General features: G+C 41.0%; 1 protein-coding gene across 2 annotated transcripts in view; it reads right to left on the bottom strand.

Moving 5' to 3' along the window:
* SREK1 (splicing regulatory glutamic acid and lysine rich protein 1) overlaps positions 1-5,804 on the bottom strand; it is a 51,400-nt gene extending 45,596 nt beyond the window's left edge. Inside the window, exon 1 of one of the 2 annotated variants that reach the window (XM_070357540.1) lies at positions 5,492-5,804. In XM_070357540.1, coding sequence (XP_070213641.1) covers positions 5,492-5,652 — 161 coding nt within the window. In that variant the 5' untranslated portion in view covers positions 5,653-5,804. The remainder of the gene's footprint in view (positions 1-5,491) is intronic. The other variant, XM_005892790.3, reaches the window with a different exon arrangement.
* Between the last annotated feature and the right edge of the window lie 11,865 nt (positions 5,805-17,669).

Below are 17,669 nucleotides of genomic sequence, written 5' to 3'. Positions count from 1 at the left end.
CCACTGAGCCACCTGGGAAGCCAAAAACGATACAGTGGCAGGCCTAAATACAAATATCTCAGCAAACAACTTTGTATTTATATTTATAAATGAATATATTTCCAAACGGAGAAGGCAATGGCACCCCACTCCAGTACTCTTGCCTGGAAAAATCCCATGGACGGACGAGCCTGGTGGGCTGCAGTCCATGGGGTCACGCAAAGAGTCAGACACGACTGAGCGACTTCACTTTCATGCATTGGAGAAGGAAATGGCACCCCACTCCAGTGTTCTTATCTGGAGAATCCCAGGGACAGCGGAGCCTGGTGGGCTGCCGTCTATGGGGTCGCAGAGAGTCAGACACGACTGAAGCAACTTAGCAGCAGTAGCAGCAGCAGATTTCCAAATCTTATGTTTAGATTTTTCTCTCTAGTATATCTATGCTGTTAAATAAGGTTTACTTTTTTAAAAATTAAATATGATTATCATTTCAAATGCAATCCTGACCTATAGTTTTAATTTTTAAAAGGGGTTAAATATGTTATTGGTCTAAACATGTTTCTCTAAAGAAAGTAACAGTACTCAAATATAGCAGATTTTATATTGACCTCATTTGTTAAATCATTTTTTTAAATAAAAACCTTCTACAATTACTTTTCAAAAAAAAAATTAGAATTTTTCACTGAGAGTTTAATGCACAAATCACAGAACCAACTTTTTGAGCATCAGTTAAATTTCTTGGATCCTAACTGGTTATCTGGGCTTCCCAGGTGGCGCAGCGGTAAAAAAAATCTGCTTGCCAATGCAGGAGCCGTAGGAGACTCAGGTTCAATCCCTGAGTCAAGAATAGCCCCTGGAATAGGAAATGGCAACACATTCCAGTATTCTTGCCTGGAAAATTTCACGGACAGAGGTGGGGAAACAGTCCACAGGATGGCAAAGATTCAGACACAACTAAGCATGCACATACATAACTGGTTATCTAATTTTCCACTAAACATGGTGACAACACTGTACAATCTTTAAAAAAATACTCAATGTGGTAACACTATGATTTTCCAACACTTTATTATATTTCTAGACATCCTCTGAGAATCTATCAAAAAAGATATAATGCAAAGCATGGACAAAGTATGTAGTTCTATGTATGAAAATATTAACTGATACATAACAATTTCTCGGAGAAGGCAATGGCACCCCACTCCACTACTCTTGCCTGGAAAATCCCATGGATGGAGGAGCCTGGTAGGCTGCAGTCCATGGGGTCGCTAAGAGCCAGACACGACTGAGCGACTTCACTTTCACTTTTCACTTCCATGCACTGGAGAAGGAAATGGCAACCCACTCCAGTGTTCTGGCCTGGAGAATCCCAGGGACGAGGGAGCCTGGTGGGCTGCCGTCTACGGGGCCGCACAGAGTCAGACACGACTGAAGTGACTTAGCTTAGCTTAACAATTTCTCAACAGGTCTCCAGTGATACTATGGATGGCTCAATTGTCCTTTCTATAAGACTTCCTTGTGATTTACTGACACCCACTAAATGCCAGAGGCCCTCCAATCACAGTGGACAATCAAAAATACACATTTTCAAATACTTCTAGCTAAAACCCAATGACAGAATTTCAAACACACACATACACACTTGAGACTTTAAATATTATTACAATAAATAAAACACAGCAATATGAAAAATGCTTACTGAGTAAAAAAAGTTGACAGGAACAGTGTATATATTCTTTTGACTACAGTAGATTAAGATAAGGGATTCCCCAATAGCTCAGTTGGTAAAGAATCCGCCTGCAATTCAAGAGACCCCAGTTCAATTCCTGGGTCAGGAAGATCTGCTGGAGAAGGGATAGGCTACCCACTCCAGTCTTCTTGGGTTTCCCTGGTGGCTCAGCTGGTAAAGAATCCACCTGCAATGCAGGAAACCTGGGTTTGATCCCTGGCAAGATCCCCTGGCAAAGAGAACGGTTACCCACTCCAGTATTCTGGCCTGGAGAATTCCATGGACTGGGACTGTATAGTTCATGGGGTCACAAAGAGTCGGACAAGACTGAGCGACTTTCACTCAACTCATTCATATTAAGATAAATGTATATAAAAACGACTGAAGGGAAACACTTGGAAATGGAGAAAGGCTTTGACAGGGCCCTAGGGTCACTGGCAGTGTTCCATTGTCTGAATTTTTCATAATGTGACTATACAGGTTATGCTATGCTATGCTATGCTAAATCACTTCAGTTGTGTCCGACTCTGTGTGACCCCATAGACGGCAGCCCACCAGGCTTCCCCGTCCCTGGGATTCTCCAGGCAAGAACACTGGAGTGCGTTGCCATTTCCTTCTCCAATGTGTGAAAGTGAAAAGTGAAAGGGAAGTCGCTCAGTCGTGTCCGACTCTTAGCGACCCCATGGATTGCAGCCTACCAGGCTCCTCCGTCCATGGGATTTTCCAAGCAAGAGTACTGGAGTGGGGTGCCATTGCCTTCTCCGATACAGGTTATACTTTTAGCTATTTGACAGCTTTTACCTTATCAATGCTTTTGAAGACCAATGAAGTGAAGAAAACCCACAAGCCAAAAAAAAAAAAATCAACACGGGGTTGATGGCAGAAATGAGACTAGGTTACCCTATAGGTATTGTGCACTGGGGGGGCACAGGAGAACTTCTAGGGCGCAGAGAATCCTATCCACGTGCTGGATCTGTTCACTTTGTGAACATTCATCAAGCTGTATACCCTTACCCATGCACTTTTCTACACATTATACCTCTATAAACAGCTTACTGAAAAAAAGACAAAAATTTCTTACCATTGTAAATAGGTTTTCAAGATGTATGAGATTCATTTGTACTAAACAGTACTAAATTGTACTAAAATAAAAAGTCTGGATATTTGTCATCTAGCAGCACAAATAACAATTTTTAATATTTACAATGAATGTCTACTCCAATTCTTAAATGTTTCAACAGAAATTGAATTACGGCCTCATGCCAAAAAAAGAAAATTTAATTTAAAACCTGAATTTTCATATTAGCAATTGCATCCTTAAAATGTAAATGAGAAACTATTCTCACATTCTATTAAAGAAATATAGTTCCAAATTTAAAACAAATCAATTTCTACTCAGCTTTCAAAGATTAATCATAAAATACCATTTCCACAACACTGAAAAAAGAATTCTGTCTTCAAAATACCTACTACTATTGCATATTTATACATTTCAGCCCAAATTTGCAAACAGAATGTAAGGACCAGCTTATGACAACTTAACTACAGAGCAAACAGAAAACACACCACTAGAAAAGCATGTTAATACTTGTGAAAAACAGGAATAGGGGAACTGCAAATATAGAATAACTGGTCAAAGATTTTGCCTGGCCTAGGTGTATTACATTTATGCTACAATTCTGCAAAATGCATTACAGCTGGTGACACAGTAATTCTGTTTCAATGCACTGTTTAAGTAACCAGCTTTTTTATTCTCTTACACTTTTAAACTCCAAGCAACTAACATCTGATTTCAAAAAATAGCCCATTTTACTAAATGTCAGATAACTGGCAGCATATTGCCACCCAAATGCATTTTTCAACCATGTGAGTGGTGTTATGTTCTCAATGAAGAATATTCTGTGATGTATTTCTTCTGCCCATAAGACACATTATCACAACCTTGAAAGCAAGGTTTACAAAGGTTTATGTACAAAATATTTTACTATTTGATGCCAATTCGTTCAGAATACAGCAACCCTCCAAACAGTTCTCAATTATTCAGAAATGTTCTGAGTGTCTAAATGAAGAGAAAGCTTAAAGCACTTTCAGAAGTTATATAAGCTAACCAAAGCTATATATGTGATGAGGAGTCAATACAGATGTATGTGCACCCACTTATGAACTATTTTTGGCAAAACTGTTATTACTGAATCTATTCATGTGGAAACAATTTATATAGCCAAGATGAATCATTTTACAACACAAACTACAAGACAAAATATCAATGTCATGAAAAACTTTTAAAAAGATGACTGGGGAAAAAAACCGGTGTGAGGGGGCAGAGGGGGAGTAATCCTAGATTAAAGATTTCTTTAGTCCTAGATTTAAAGAAAATAATCAAACGTACAGAGTGATCTCTGATTATTTCTAAATCAGAAAAAGAAAATGGAGAAAAGGCGTCACACTAACTGAAAAAATTTAGATGTTATATATTGTCAAGTATTTCTTGGATACATTAACAGCACTGTGGTAAAGTAGGACATATACATAAGAGATTCACATTTAATTGTTGAGGAGTGAATTGTCAAGGGATGTGTATGTAGAGGTGGGGAGAGGGAGACAGAAATCTGTGGCTAACTATAAATACAGATGAAGGGAACATGGGAGTTATTCTCTCAGCATTTCTGTATGCATGAAATACTTTGAAACAAAAATGAGAAGAAAAACTTAAGTAAAATTTAAAAATCCAACACCAACTTTTATCACTATCTATGCAGTAGCAATGCGGTATAGAGAGAGAGAAAACTAAAGGAAAATAGATCTACATTCATCACTATGAAATACCCCCAAAAATCAAACACAATTTTTTTAATAACAGAAATCTTAGGCAACTACTATCCCTTTCTTCAAACGATTTTGATGAAATGAACAAAACACTGAGAAATTTTCATATTCTGGACACTAGTTTTTAAAAGTTTATGCCCGTAAGAAAATAAACAACCCTGAAACCTCTTACAAATTTTGTGAGCTGATACTACCGTACAAGGGAAATCTTACTTCAAAGTACACTACCTGGGAAGTGTCTGATAACAGAGAATGCCATCCCAAATCTGGATTTCTAGAAGTATACAGCAGGAATAATCCTGCACAGATTACTGTTTTTTCTGAAAGGTTCAGGGCAGTGTGACCTTCTAGGAGGAAATTTTAATCCGATGCCAAAAGGGTGAACAGACATGAATCTTTAACAACATGGATGGGCTCGGTTAGATTAACCTCTGGAGATGCTAAATTTGTGAACACAGGCCCAGGAACAACTATAACCCTAATTCTATTTGTCATCAGCCGTAGGCAACAACGGCCCGACACTGAGGCCCTAAGAATCGGATAGTTTCTCAGGCGCAGTCTCCGCGATTTTCCATTGCAAAAAACCCATCAGGCGCTTGCCATGAGGACTATTCCGGGCCCACCTGCGGCCATCTTAAGTTAGGGAAAAAAACGGGGGAAGCCCGGCACTTAATTCGAGGACTCGGCGACGACCACTGGCCGGGAGGCACGAAAAGGCAACCCCTCTAAGTCCTTTGTAAGGATTCTGTGCAAAGATTAACCTCCGAAAGTCGACTAACCAGGAAAACAGAAGCCGGGGGCTGGGGCCGCGGTGCCCCAATCAAACATGGGCACCAAGGGAAACCCGGTGGTCACGTGACGGGGCAGCGCGCCCCCGTCCGCGCTCTCCCCCACGCCTGGGTTCCCGAGGTCTCGCTCGGGCCCGCGCCCCTCCCCCAGTCGAGCTCGAGCACTTACTCGGGCGGGTAGAGCCGTAGCTCCTCGATTTCTCCTAGGAAGGAAAAAAGCGTCCGCATCTGCTCGCTCGTCACCGCAGAGGACAGATTTGTCACCTGAATCACCGCCGTAGGGGTGAGGCCGAAGCCTAAGCCCAAGCCGAAGCTGCCGGCGCTGTTCATCCTGATCCGCGCTGCCGCTGCCTCCCTCCCCAACGTCTACAACGCGTCAGCGACGGAGCCGGGAAAGCGGAGATCGCGCGGCCGCGAGCGCGCTCCCGCTGGCGAATTCACGGCAACGGGCAGGTCTAGCCGCCCGTTTCACAACTCCCCTGCTCTCCGGGCTGCGCGCGCCAGCCGGAAGCGTCGCCCTGGCAACCCAGCGGATCTCGCGAGGCTGCAGCCTGGGTCTCCCGGGTGTGTAAGGCTGTTGGTCCTGTTGCACTTCTCCCCGCCAAGATTTTGATTGAGGGTTTCCCTGGTTACGACTCCATCAAATTCTTGTGCTCCTGTAGACACAAGAGAACCACCTCTTTCCAGTCTTTATAGTAGCTAAGACTGGGAAGTCAAGAGGCCTGCTGCTGCAAAGCTGTTAAGAAGGGATGACTCTCGAGCATCGCAGTTAAATACTTGGTTGAACTATAACGTGTCAGTATTATATTCACGCAGCTCCTCCTCCCCACCTATATAAAAAAACAAATTGACCGGCGTCCCATTCATAAAAAAACTCAGAAAATTTTACGAAACATGTAAATTTAGATGGAATTAAAGCAGTATGATGAAGGCTATGCGGTTGTCGTTTGTAACATTTTTTAGCTCATTCCGCAGGTATTAATATTTGAGTGTTAAGTACCAGACAGACACGAACACATTAAGGACAGTTACAGAAGATCCACACAGACTTTGCAACCTAACGAGACACAAGTAACAGTAGTATGTGAAAATAGGGCAGCTGTTCCCAAAATGCCATCCGCAAAACCTGGAAGGTCCTGGGGGCCTTTTCAATGAATCTGTACGGTCAAAAGCATTTTTACAATATGAAGACTTGATTTTCTTCACTTTGTTGAGAATTGCACTGATGGTGTAAAGCCAGCACCTTAGCAGAAATCAAGGCAGTGGTGTCAAACTGCACAACTACAGTGAGTCCCTCTACGTATGAGCTTTTGAGTTACAAACTTTGAAAGATGCCAAGTGTCCCTGTATGCCAGGTATACTGGCAGTACTACTACACTTTACAAGGTACTCTTCTTGTGTGTGTTTATTAGTTTTTTATGTATTATTTGTGCATAAAGTATTATAAACCTCTTACAGTACAGTACTATATAGTCAATTGCATGAGTTGGGTACCTAGGATAACTTTGCTGGACTTATAAACAAATCGGACTTAAATGCTCTTAGAACGGAACTTTTTCTTAACTGGGGGACTTACTGTAGTGGAATTCAAGGACTTTCCTGTGGCTCAGACGTTAAAGAATATGCCTGCTGTGTAGGAGACCCGGGTTCAATCTCTGGATCGGGAATATCCTCTGGAGGAGGAAATGGCAACCCACTCCAATATTCTTGCCTGGAAATCCCCATGGGCAGAGGAGTCTGGCGGGTTCTAGTCCATAGGGTCAGGAAGAGTCGGACACGACTGAGCGACTAACACTGTAGTGGTATTTTGTATTCTCCTCCTTGCACTCAGAGCATACACAATATATGGGGTTTTTTTTAATAAGCTAGTTTAAGAATGCCCTTGACAGAGTTCCCTGGTGGTCCAGTGGTTAATAATCCGCCTACCAATGCAGGGGACATGGGTCCCTGGTCGGGGGAAGATTCCACATGCTGTGGGGCAACAAAGCATTAACGCCAAAACTGCTGAGCCTGTGCACCCTAGAGCGCACGCTCTGCAACAAGAAAAGCTGCCACAGTGTGAAACGTGTGCTCCCAAACTGCAGAATAGCCCGTTGGCCACAGCTCGAGAAAGCCTACGCGCAGTAATGAAGACTCTGCGCAGCCAAAAATAAATACATAATTGTCTTTGGAAAAGTAGTAAAAAGTATTAATTTTACTAAATCTTCACCCTAGCATACGCCTATTTTTTTTTTATAAAACCTTTTTTTTTTAATTTAGTTTTTTTTTTTTTTTTTTTTTGGCCTCACTGCACAGCATGTAGGTAGGATCTTAGTTCCTCAACCAGGAATCAGACTCACCTAACCGCTTCATTGGAAGCCCTGCGTCTTAGCCACTGGACCAACAGGGAAGTCCCCCACCTCTTTGTAATATGTGAAGAATTGGGAAGTACTTCTGCTGCATGCCCAAGTAGGATCATGCATCTCCAGAACATGCTCTTGTGTGATTGTTGGAGTTTTCACTCAAAAATGCAAATTTTTAAAAATTTGTATCCACCATCTAGAGCTTGACAGCTTTCCAGTATTTAAACTTTTCTGCTAAAAACACCAGTGATATTAACAAATGTGTTTTTTCACATTATATAGTGATTATAATTGCCCATTTGAAAATCTCTATAGCTCAATGAAGCAGTTTTCAACAGAACCAACACATGCTATTACAAAATTAAAAAGAGTTATCAAAGTGGAAGATAGACCCATGGATTTTACTGTAGCAAAATGCAACAAGTTAATTGATATGGTTTCAGATTCTATCCATGTTGTAATTGCACTCTAGGAAACAATCACATGTCCAGTTTGGGATAGTTATCAAACGAGATATCTCATATCATCTAGAAAGATAATGAAAATAGTTTTCCCTTTTCCAACGACTTATCTGGGTGAGACCAGATTTTCTTCATATGTTTCAACCAAAACATATCACACAGATTGAATGCACAGATAGGGAAATCCAGCTGTCTTCTATTAAGCCAGACATCAAAGAGCTTTGAAAAATGTAAAGCAATGCCACTCTTCTCAAAATTCTTTTTGGAAAATATCACTTTACCATAAAAATGCATAATTTAGCTCCACAGCCATTTGCTGCTACTGCTGCTGCTAAGTCGCTTCAGTCGTGTCCGACTCTGTGCGACGCCACAGATGGCAGCCCACCAGGCTCCCCTGTCCCTGGGATTCTCCAGGCAAGAACACTGGAGTGGGTTGCCATTTCCTTCTCCAATGCATGAAAGTGAAAAGTGAAAGTGAAGTCGCTCAGTCATGTCCGACTCTTAGTGACCCCATGGACTGCAGCCTACCAGGCTTCTCTGTCCATGGGATTTTCCAGGCAAGAGTACTGGAGTGGGGTGCCATTGCCTTCTCCACCACAGCCATTTGGGAGCAGGCTAAAAAATTTATCATTTATGTAAGTACATAATGGGTTTATAATTATTTTTAAATGGGTTTTTAAATATTAAATTTTACAGATTTAATTTCTAATGTGATAAATATGTACAGATACCCCATAAATCTTTTAGGGTCTTCAATAATTTTTAAGAGTATAAAGGGGTCCTAACACCAAAATGTTTGAGAATTACTACCAGAGGGATAAGCACAAGGAGAATTGGGAGCATACACTAAGGCTGCTTAAACTTAGTGCCAACTGAAGGCTTCCCAGAAGAGATGCTGTTTGCACTTAATCTTGAACAAGTAGGAATTAGCCAGGCAAGGAGGGAGGGAGGAGCAGTGACAGACTCTAAACTGAGGTGAAGAACATGCAAAATAGGAAGATACGAGAGCCAGGTGAGCTCCACAATATTCAGAGTTTAGTATTGCAGTCCAAGGGCTGAAGAATAACTAGAGACACACAGGAAAGAATACGCCTTCCTGAAAGATACTGTTTGTCATGCTGAGAGGGCACTTCATCACTAGTTGTTGGGAGCCACTGAAGATGTTTGAACAAAAGCGTGAATATGTCAGATTTTAGAGTGATAGAGTGATTGCCATCCCTGAGAAATGGAGACATGTTGAAAAAGGTGGAAACTAAAGATAAAAGGGACGGGTTCAAAGGATAAGTGGTGGTAGTAATGACAGCAAGGGACAGTTCTAAATTGGGGGGTCATTGAACACTTTTAAAAATAAACGAAATGAAAGCCATTGATTCAGAAAAATATATATGTACATACACTTGGTTTTAGATACAATTACAAGTGCTTTTTGATCTTCCTTAAGCCCAACCATGGATCCCAGTATTAACTACCACCTGTTTAGAACACTGGTCCTGAGACTTTCACGTGCATCAAAATCATCTGAAGGGCACGTTAAAACAGACTGGTGGGGACTCGCCCCAGTGGTCCAGTGGCTAAGACTCCAAGCTCTCAATGCTGGGGGCCCTGAGTTTGATCCCTGGTTGGGGAACTAGATCCCACATGCCACAACTAAGACCCTGTGCAGCCAGATAAATAAACATAAATAACTATAAAAAAAAAAAAAACACACACACACAGACTGATGGCTCCATCCCCAGATATTCTGATCCAGTATATCTGCGGATGCGGTGGGAGGATGGGTACTGAAAATTTTAATTTCAACAAGTTCCCAGGTGATGGGGCTGCCAGTGATCCAAGAAGCCCTTTTGAGCACCACTGGTTTAGAAGGTTATAAAACATTATTTAGTAGACTTAGTAATCTACCATTGATGGTAAAGCAGAGGGAGGAATTTGTTTCTGGCCTGAGGGACTATGTAACAGTGCCCTAGTTCAGGACCAGAAATAAAAAGGAAGAGCAGATTTGTAGAGAAGAAGGAAAAAAAATATTGAAATCCATCATGGACAAGTTCCTGAAATGAAATTTAAGGAAAATGTCTAGAACAAAGATAAAGTGAAAAAGTGAAAAGTGAAGTCACCCAGTCGTGTCTGACTCTTTGTGACCCCATGGACTGTAGCCTGCCAGGCTTCTCCATCCATGGGATTTTCCAAGCAAGAATACTGGAATGGGTTGCCATTTCCTTCTACAGAGGATCTTCCTGACCCAGGGATCAAACCTGGGTCTCCCACATTGCAGGCAGACTCTTTACCATCTGAGCTACCAAGTATGTGATTTAAACTTGAAAGTAGATACAGTTAGCCAGGCAAGGGAAATGCATTGAGTAACATTAAAAGGACAAATACAACAAACAGCCAAAAACAAAACCAAGCCAGGAGGAAAATTAGAAGGGAGGACAGTCACAAAAGTTAAAGGAAGAAAAAGTTTTAATGAGGAAAAATGAAGAGAAGGGAGGAAAGAATGATTAAAAAGGGTCAAATTCTGCAGGGATGACAAAATCAGGAATACAGCGTGCCTAACTGTAGACATGTAAGTGACTACTGAGGCAGCAACTAGGTGAACCAGTTTAGAGAGGCAAAGGTCACAGTATCGCTATTACTTCCTCTGATTCATCTGTGAATCTCTCGAAAGGGTATATGTTAACAGCTGCTTAAGTGGGTATTCAAAAAGGGAAGATACAGTTTGTCTTTCCCAATCCCTGTTTCTCAGCCACCTAGTTTCCCTTTCATGGGAGAATAAATCACATTGTTTATTTAACATTTCTCTTGGTCAGATACTCAGCTAGGTGCCTAATTGTTGTTGTTTAGTTGCCAAGTTGTGTCCAACTTTTTTACAACTATGGATTGCAGCCCACCAGGTTCCTCTGTTCATGGGATTTCCCAGGTCAGGATTCTGGAGTGGGTTGCCGGTTCCTCCCACAGTGATCAAACCCGCATCTCCTGCACTGAGAGGCAGATTCTTCACATCTGAGTCACCAGGGGAAGCCGTTATGTTGCCTAATAGGTCATAACAAAAGAATTTCAAAGTAACTACATCAAGGCTATGGTTTTTTTCCAGTAGTCATGTATGGATGTGAGAGTTGGACTATAAAGAAAGCTGAGCACCGAAGAGTTGATGCTTTTGAACTGTGGTGTTGGAGAAGACTCTTGAGAGTCCCTTGGACTGCAAGGAGATCCAACTAGTCCATTCTAAAGGAGATCAGTCCTGAGTGTTCATTGGAAGGACTGATGCTAAAGCTGAAACTCCAGTACTTTGGCCACCTCATGCGAAGAGCTGACTCATTGGAAAAGACCCTGGTGCTGGGAAAGATTGAAGGCAGGAGGAGAAGGGGACAACAGAGGATGAGATGGTTGGATGGCATCACCAATTCAGTGGACATGGGTTTGGGTGGACTCTGGGAGTTGGTGATGGACAGGGAGGCCTGGCATGCTGCGGTCCATGGGGTCACAAAGAGTGAGACATGACTGAGCGACTGAACTGAACTGACATATACACAGAAGACTGTTAAGACCAACATAAAGAGAGGTTTTTTGGTTTTTTTTTAATTAAAACAATATGTTTATTTCTCAATCATGGTATCTATCCTATGTCCCAGGGAATTCTGCTCACTGTAGTTCCCACTGTATATTAATAAAATCTGACATGCAAGACAGTTTCTTAGCCTTTAGTATAGAATGTGGTCTTCTAATGAGCCAAATTAAAGAAAATTTTTTTCCTGACCTATTTCAATAAGTTTTGGAGGAAACATCAAAGATACATTTATTAAAACTTTTAAGGAATAAACATTCTTATAGAATTTATTCCCCCAGGGATTCATAGGAATATTTGCAAATTTTAAGAGCAGCCATGTTATAGTCTTACCCTGGTTGACTATTTAGACCTAGCTGTCCTTCTTAAAAACTTAACAAAACAATAAAAATCGAAGTAGAATTTTCCACTATGAAATGCCCAAAGCTCTTCACTCTGCTGTCAGTAAAGTATTGCTAGAAATGGATTTAGTACAAGGAATGCAACATGTTAATCATTCTTTTGGGTTTTTATGGAGGCTTTGGGGGTTTATGGAGGCTACATTACATAGTCATGATTGATTGAATTTACTGGTCTAGCCCCTGTCTCCTCCCCAGAGGTGAGTGAAGGGGTTGGGGGCCGGCACTGACAGTTCCAGTCCTCTAATCTTAAGGTTGAGTTGCCTGGCAACCAGCCCCCATCTTTAGGTTACCTAGATGCTTTCCTCAAAGTCACCACAGTAACATAAAAAAAGATACTTTTATGTCTCTCATCACTTAAGAAATTCCAATGGTTTTGGAGCTCTGTGCCAGAAAACAAATAAATGCATCTCATTATAAATCACACTATCACACCTACCCTAACTAAAGATTTGTATATTTGTATATTTGTATATTTGCCTTCTGGTCATCTCCCCTTGAATGTCCGAAAAACTGTTCAAACTCAAAATTCTGAAAGTGATCCCTTTTTATTTACTGATGCCTATATCAAACCTGCTGTAATTTTGTACTTTTCAATGTCTTTACTTTTATATGCATGAGTTAGTTGCTCAGGCATGTCCGACTCTTTTTGACGACCCATGGACTTTAGGTCCCCCCCGCCCCCCAGGCTCCTCTGTCCATGGAATTCTCCAGGCAAGAATACTGGTGTGGGTAGCCATTCCCTTCTCCAGGGTATCTTTCCCGACCCAGGGACTGAACCCAGGTCTCCCACACTGTGGGCATATTCCTTACTGTCTGAGCCACCTGGGAAGGCGCTTGACTTGTACATATTCCTTCAAACCCTCACCTGCCTTGCATGTTATGCTTCAGCCTTGTTAGGCAACGTCTGTTTCCTCCAAGGTATCCTACTGTTATTCACACTTGTTGCAGAATGACAGTTGCACCACATACATGACTTAATGCAATTCACAGTTCATTGTTCCAGACACATTCCGGTGAGTCAATGAATGCTTGGCACTTACTGCTGCCTGGACAGAAAGGAAGAGACTGATGTCCTAAACACTCAGTCGCCCATTCTCTCACTGCTGAATCCTGGCTAGAAGACTCTGTTCTGACAATTCTTCCTTCAAAAGGGATGTGGCTTCCAGGAGTTAAAATGTTACTTGAGCCTTCTGGACTCTGGGCTCTCAGATCCTAATCTCCCGCTCATCCCAGTGATAATAGGAAGAGTGAAATTGGATCTTAGGGCACCATCCAGCCAAGATTAATACAGTTCTAACTGCAGCCACCCAGCTCCTGCTCATGAACTCTCTTCCCAAAGTTGGTACATCAGAAATAGAAAACGTTGCTTTCTTGTATTTTTTTAATATGATCTATACAGGAAATTGGGGGGAAGGAGGTCTCATTAGCAATGGTATAACTACTTTATGTAGGGAGACAATTTTTAATAAACAAAAACTTTCTTCTGACTTATGAGGGCCAGTAAACATTTTCTGATTCATGATATGTTTTAGCAGAAACATACTCCCGGTTTTGCCTCAGACATTATTACATTTTTAGCTTTTGTTTTTCCAAGAGTAGGAAAACACTTAGAAACAGTCATACTCAGGCTGATGCTTGCTTGCTTGTTTCCCTTCTAAAATGCTGAGTTAGGTAAACAAACAACAGAACTTTAAAAAATATCTTCCATGGCCTATCTGCTTTGCTTTCACAACACTGCTTCCTCAATCAGGAATGCTATAAGAGTTTGATGGGCCTGCTACAACAAAGCACCAGTAGCTTCCCCATTATCTGTGGTTTCAGTTATCCACAGTCGATTGCATTCTGAAATTATTTAATGGAAAATTCCAGGAACAAACAATTCATAAATTTTAAATTGCACATCATTTGGAATAACATGATGGTGCCTCACACCATCCTGCTCCATCCCACCCAGAATGTGAATCATCTCTTTGTCCAGCATACCTCACTCAATTAATCACTTAGTAGCAGTGTTGGTTATCAGATCAGCTATTATGGAAACGCAGTGCTTGTATTCAAGTAACATTTATTTTCTTTAATAATGGCCCCAAAGTGCAAGATTAGTGATGCTGGATATTGGGATAATCTCTTATGATGCTTAATTATAAATCAAACTTTACAATTGGTGTGTATGTATAGGAAAAAACACAGTACATATAGGGTTCGGCATTGTCCTCAGTTTTAGGCATCTCCTGCAGATGGACCGTATCCCCCATGGATAAGGGGGGACAACAATATTACAAACTGTGATTGAGTGGCTTTAACAATAGTAATGTATCGTCTCACAGTTCTAGGAGCCCGAAGTCTGAGATTAACAGGTCAGGCAGCCTAAGCTCCCTCTGTAGGCACTAGGGAGGACCTGTTTCAAGCATCACCTCTAGACTCTGGTAGTTCCCTGACTTTTGGCAGTCCACAATCTTCAAGATATTCTCCTTGTGTGTGTCTGTGTGTCCAAGTTTTTACTTTTTATAAGAATACCAGTCAGGACTTCCCTGGTGATCCAGTGGCTAAGACTCCATGCTCTCAAAGCAGGGGCCCCAGTTTCCATCCCTGTTCAGGGAACTAGATCCCACATGCCACACCTGAAGATCCCACACAGCTAACACTCAGCATAGCCAAATCAATCAATCAATTAAAATAAATATTTTTAAAAACTTAAAATTGTTTTTTAAAGAATTTAAAAAATATGTTAAAGAAAAAGAATACCAGTCATATTGGATTAGGGGTTTGTCCTCTAGTGTAACTTCATTTTAATTACATCAACAGTGACCCTATTTGCAAACAAGGTCACACCTTGAGGTACTAGAGATGAGGATTTCAACCTACGAATTCAGTAGGCACATGGTTCAACACATAACAAATGCCTTCCCTCGTCTGTTCACCTAGAAATGCCTGCTCATTTTTCATGGCTCACAACATCCTCTGTGAAGCCTTTCCTATCTTCTCCGGGGACTTTGAACAATCCCTTCCTTTGTGGCCACACTGGGCCCTGTGCTACCTCTATCGCATTTATTTATGTATTTTCTAATCTTTCTTCCCCTATTAGACTATAAGTTCCTTGTGGGCAGGGACCTGTCTTGCTCATTTTTCACCCCTTAGCATCTAGCAGAGTGCATAGCACATAATTAATGTTAAATAAATATTTGCTCTTTGAATGAATGAATTGAGTATGAAAGTGAAAAAAGTGAGTTAGTCCTTCAGTTGTGTCTGACTCTTTGTGACCCCATGGACTGTAGCCTGCCAGGCTCCTCTGTCCATGAGATTCTCCAGGCAAGAATACTATAGGCGGTTGTCATTTCCTTCTCCAGGGGATCTTCCCTACCCAGGGATTGAACCCAGCTCTCCCACATTGCAGGCAGATTGTTTACCATCTAAGCTACCAGGGAAGCCCAGGACAATTTAAATAGGAGAGGCTTGCTTGTGCTTAGTCACTTAGCTGTGTCCAACTCTTTGGGACCTCATGGACTGTAGCCCATGAGGCTCCTATGTCCATGAGATTTTTTCCAAGCAAGAATACTAGAATGGGTTGCCATTTCCTACTCCAGGAGATCTTTCTTACTCAGGGATCAAACCCAAGCCTTCTGTGTCTCCAGCATTGCAGGCGGATTCTTTACTGCTGAGCCATTGGGGAAACCCAAATAGGAGAAGAAAACAAGCTAAATCCTCAGCATTTGTTTCAAAAAACAGAGAAGTGAATACAGGGAACTTGCCCAATTGCACTCAGCATTTGAGACAAGCCCATGCTGTTCCTCAACACAAATACTCTCATTGATCTAGACCGATCCAATATCATCACTGCTATTTAAATGTAAATAAATTAAAATTAAATACATATAAGAGATTCAGCTCACCAGGCACACTGCTGCTGCAGCTAAGTCGCTTCAGTTGTATCCGACTCTGTGCGACCCCATAGAGAGCAGCCCACCAGGCTCCCCGTCCCTGGGATTCTCCAGATAAGAACACCAGAGTGAGTTGCCATTTCCTTCTCCAATGCATGAAAGTGAAAAGTGAAAGTGAAGTCGCTCAGTCATGTCTGACTCTTTGAGACCCCATGGACTGCAGCCTACCAGGCCCCTCCGTCCATGGGATTTTCCAGGCAAGAGTACTGGAGTGGGGTGCCACTGCCTTCTCCGACCAGTCACACTAGCCATATTTTAATGTTCAACAGCCACTTTGTGGCTACCATACTGCAGAGCACAGATATAAATATGTGTATAATTTCAGTAAGTCCTGTAGGACAGTCTTGGTCAATAAACTAATCTCAAGGAGATAATCTTTTTTCAAAGACACAATTTAACAGCATTAATTTATCTTTTTATATGACAGTGCTATGTTTGTTGTTAGCAAAAAAACAAAAAATGAGTCTGATTACTGTGATCCTCATTTCAGTGAATTTTTTAAAAATGTTTTTGCTAAGGAGAAATTTGTTACAAATTTGAAAAATCATCTAAAGCAAGCAAAAATAAGGAGAGCTCAGGAAATGTTTAACCAACGAAATGCTTTTCCACTATTAATTTATTAAATTGACAACTTAGGTATCTGTGAAATTTATGGTTATCATGCACACAAGCTAAATACTGTGTCAAAGGTGGAATGGATCCCCAGTTTGCTTATAAAACTTGTGTCCGAACTGAGATCTCTTAATTCAGTGTTTAAGATGAGTTTAAATACACATTTAGGGAACTTCCTGGCAGTTCAGTGGTCAAGACTTTGTGCTTTCACTGCAGCCATGGGACACAGCCAAAAAGAAAAAGAAAAATACTCGTTTAGTATTTAGCTGTGTTGTAGAATCTTATGAAGCACAATTAGGATAAAATAAATTACACTTTTTAAAGTTTAGAAACAACCTCAGGAAAACTTTTACTACAAACAATCGGGTCAGATAGGATCTGGGATCTAGTGAAAGTCTGGAGGAAAACAACTTCCCAATAACATATGGCAGAGCTCCCTCGGGGTTATAATTAGACCATAATAAAAGCGAAGGTCACCTTTTGTGTCACAAAGGGTGCTTGTGGAAACGCTCAAGATGATCACACTGAATTTCAAAATGGATATATTTATTAACTTACAGACAAAGAATATTGGAGAAATTAAGAGAAATCGTTGTGCATAGAAAATAACTTTCTTGTACAGTAAATTCAAAACCATAATTATGTTAATATTTCAATCCTTTTCAAAAGAACTGCCTTAAATATCATATTTGGTTTTGAATTATACACAATGCCTGCTTTCATTTTTCCTAGCTTTGCTGAGTTACAATTGACATAAAACATTATGTACATTTAAAGTGTACAAAGCATTGATTTAATGCACATCTATTGTGTCATTTCTCTCCCATAGCATTAGCTCTCGCCTCCCTAGTATCACCTAATTATTTTTTCTATTTGTGGTGAGAACATTTAAGATCGACCCTCTTTATTTTATTTTTTCCTTTTTTGTTTTCTTTAAATAACCACATGTCCTAAATGTACATTTTTTATCAACAGTTATTTTTTGCAACAGTTATTTCATACAGATATTTAATACTTAAGTTATTGTGTGT

Source organism: Bos mutus, chromosome 20, assembly GCF_027580195.1.
Source record: "Bos mutus isolate GX-2022 chromosome 20, NWIPB_WYAK_1.1, whole genome shotgun sequence".
In the NCBI taxonomy this organism is placed as follows: Eukaryota; Metazoa; Chordata; class Mammalia; order Artiodactyla; family Bovidae; genus Bos; species Bos mutus.
This window is presented reverse-complemented; position numbering and strand designations above follow the sequence as displayed.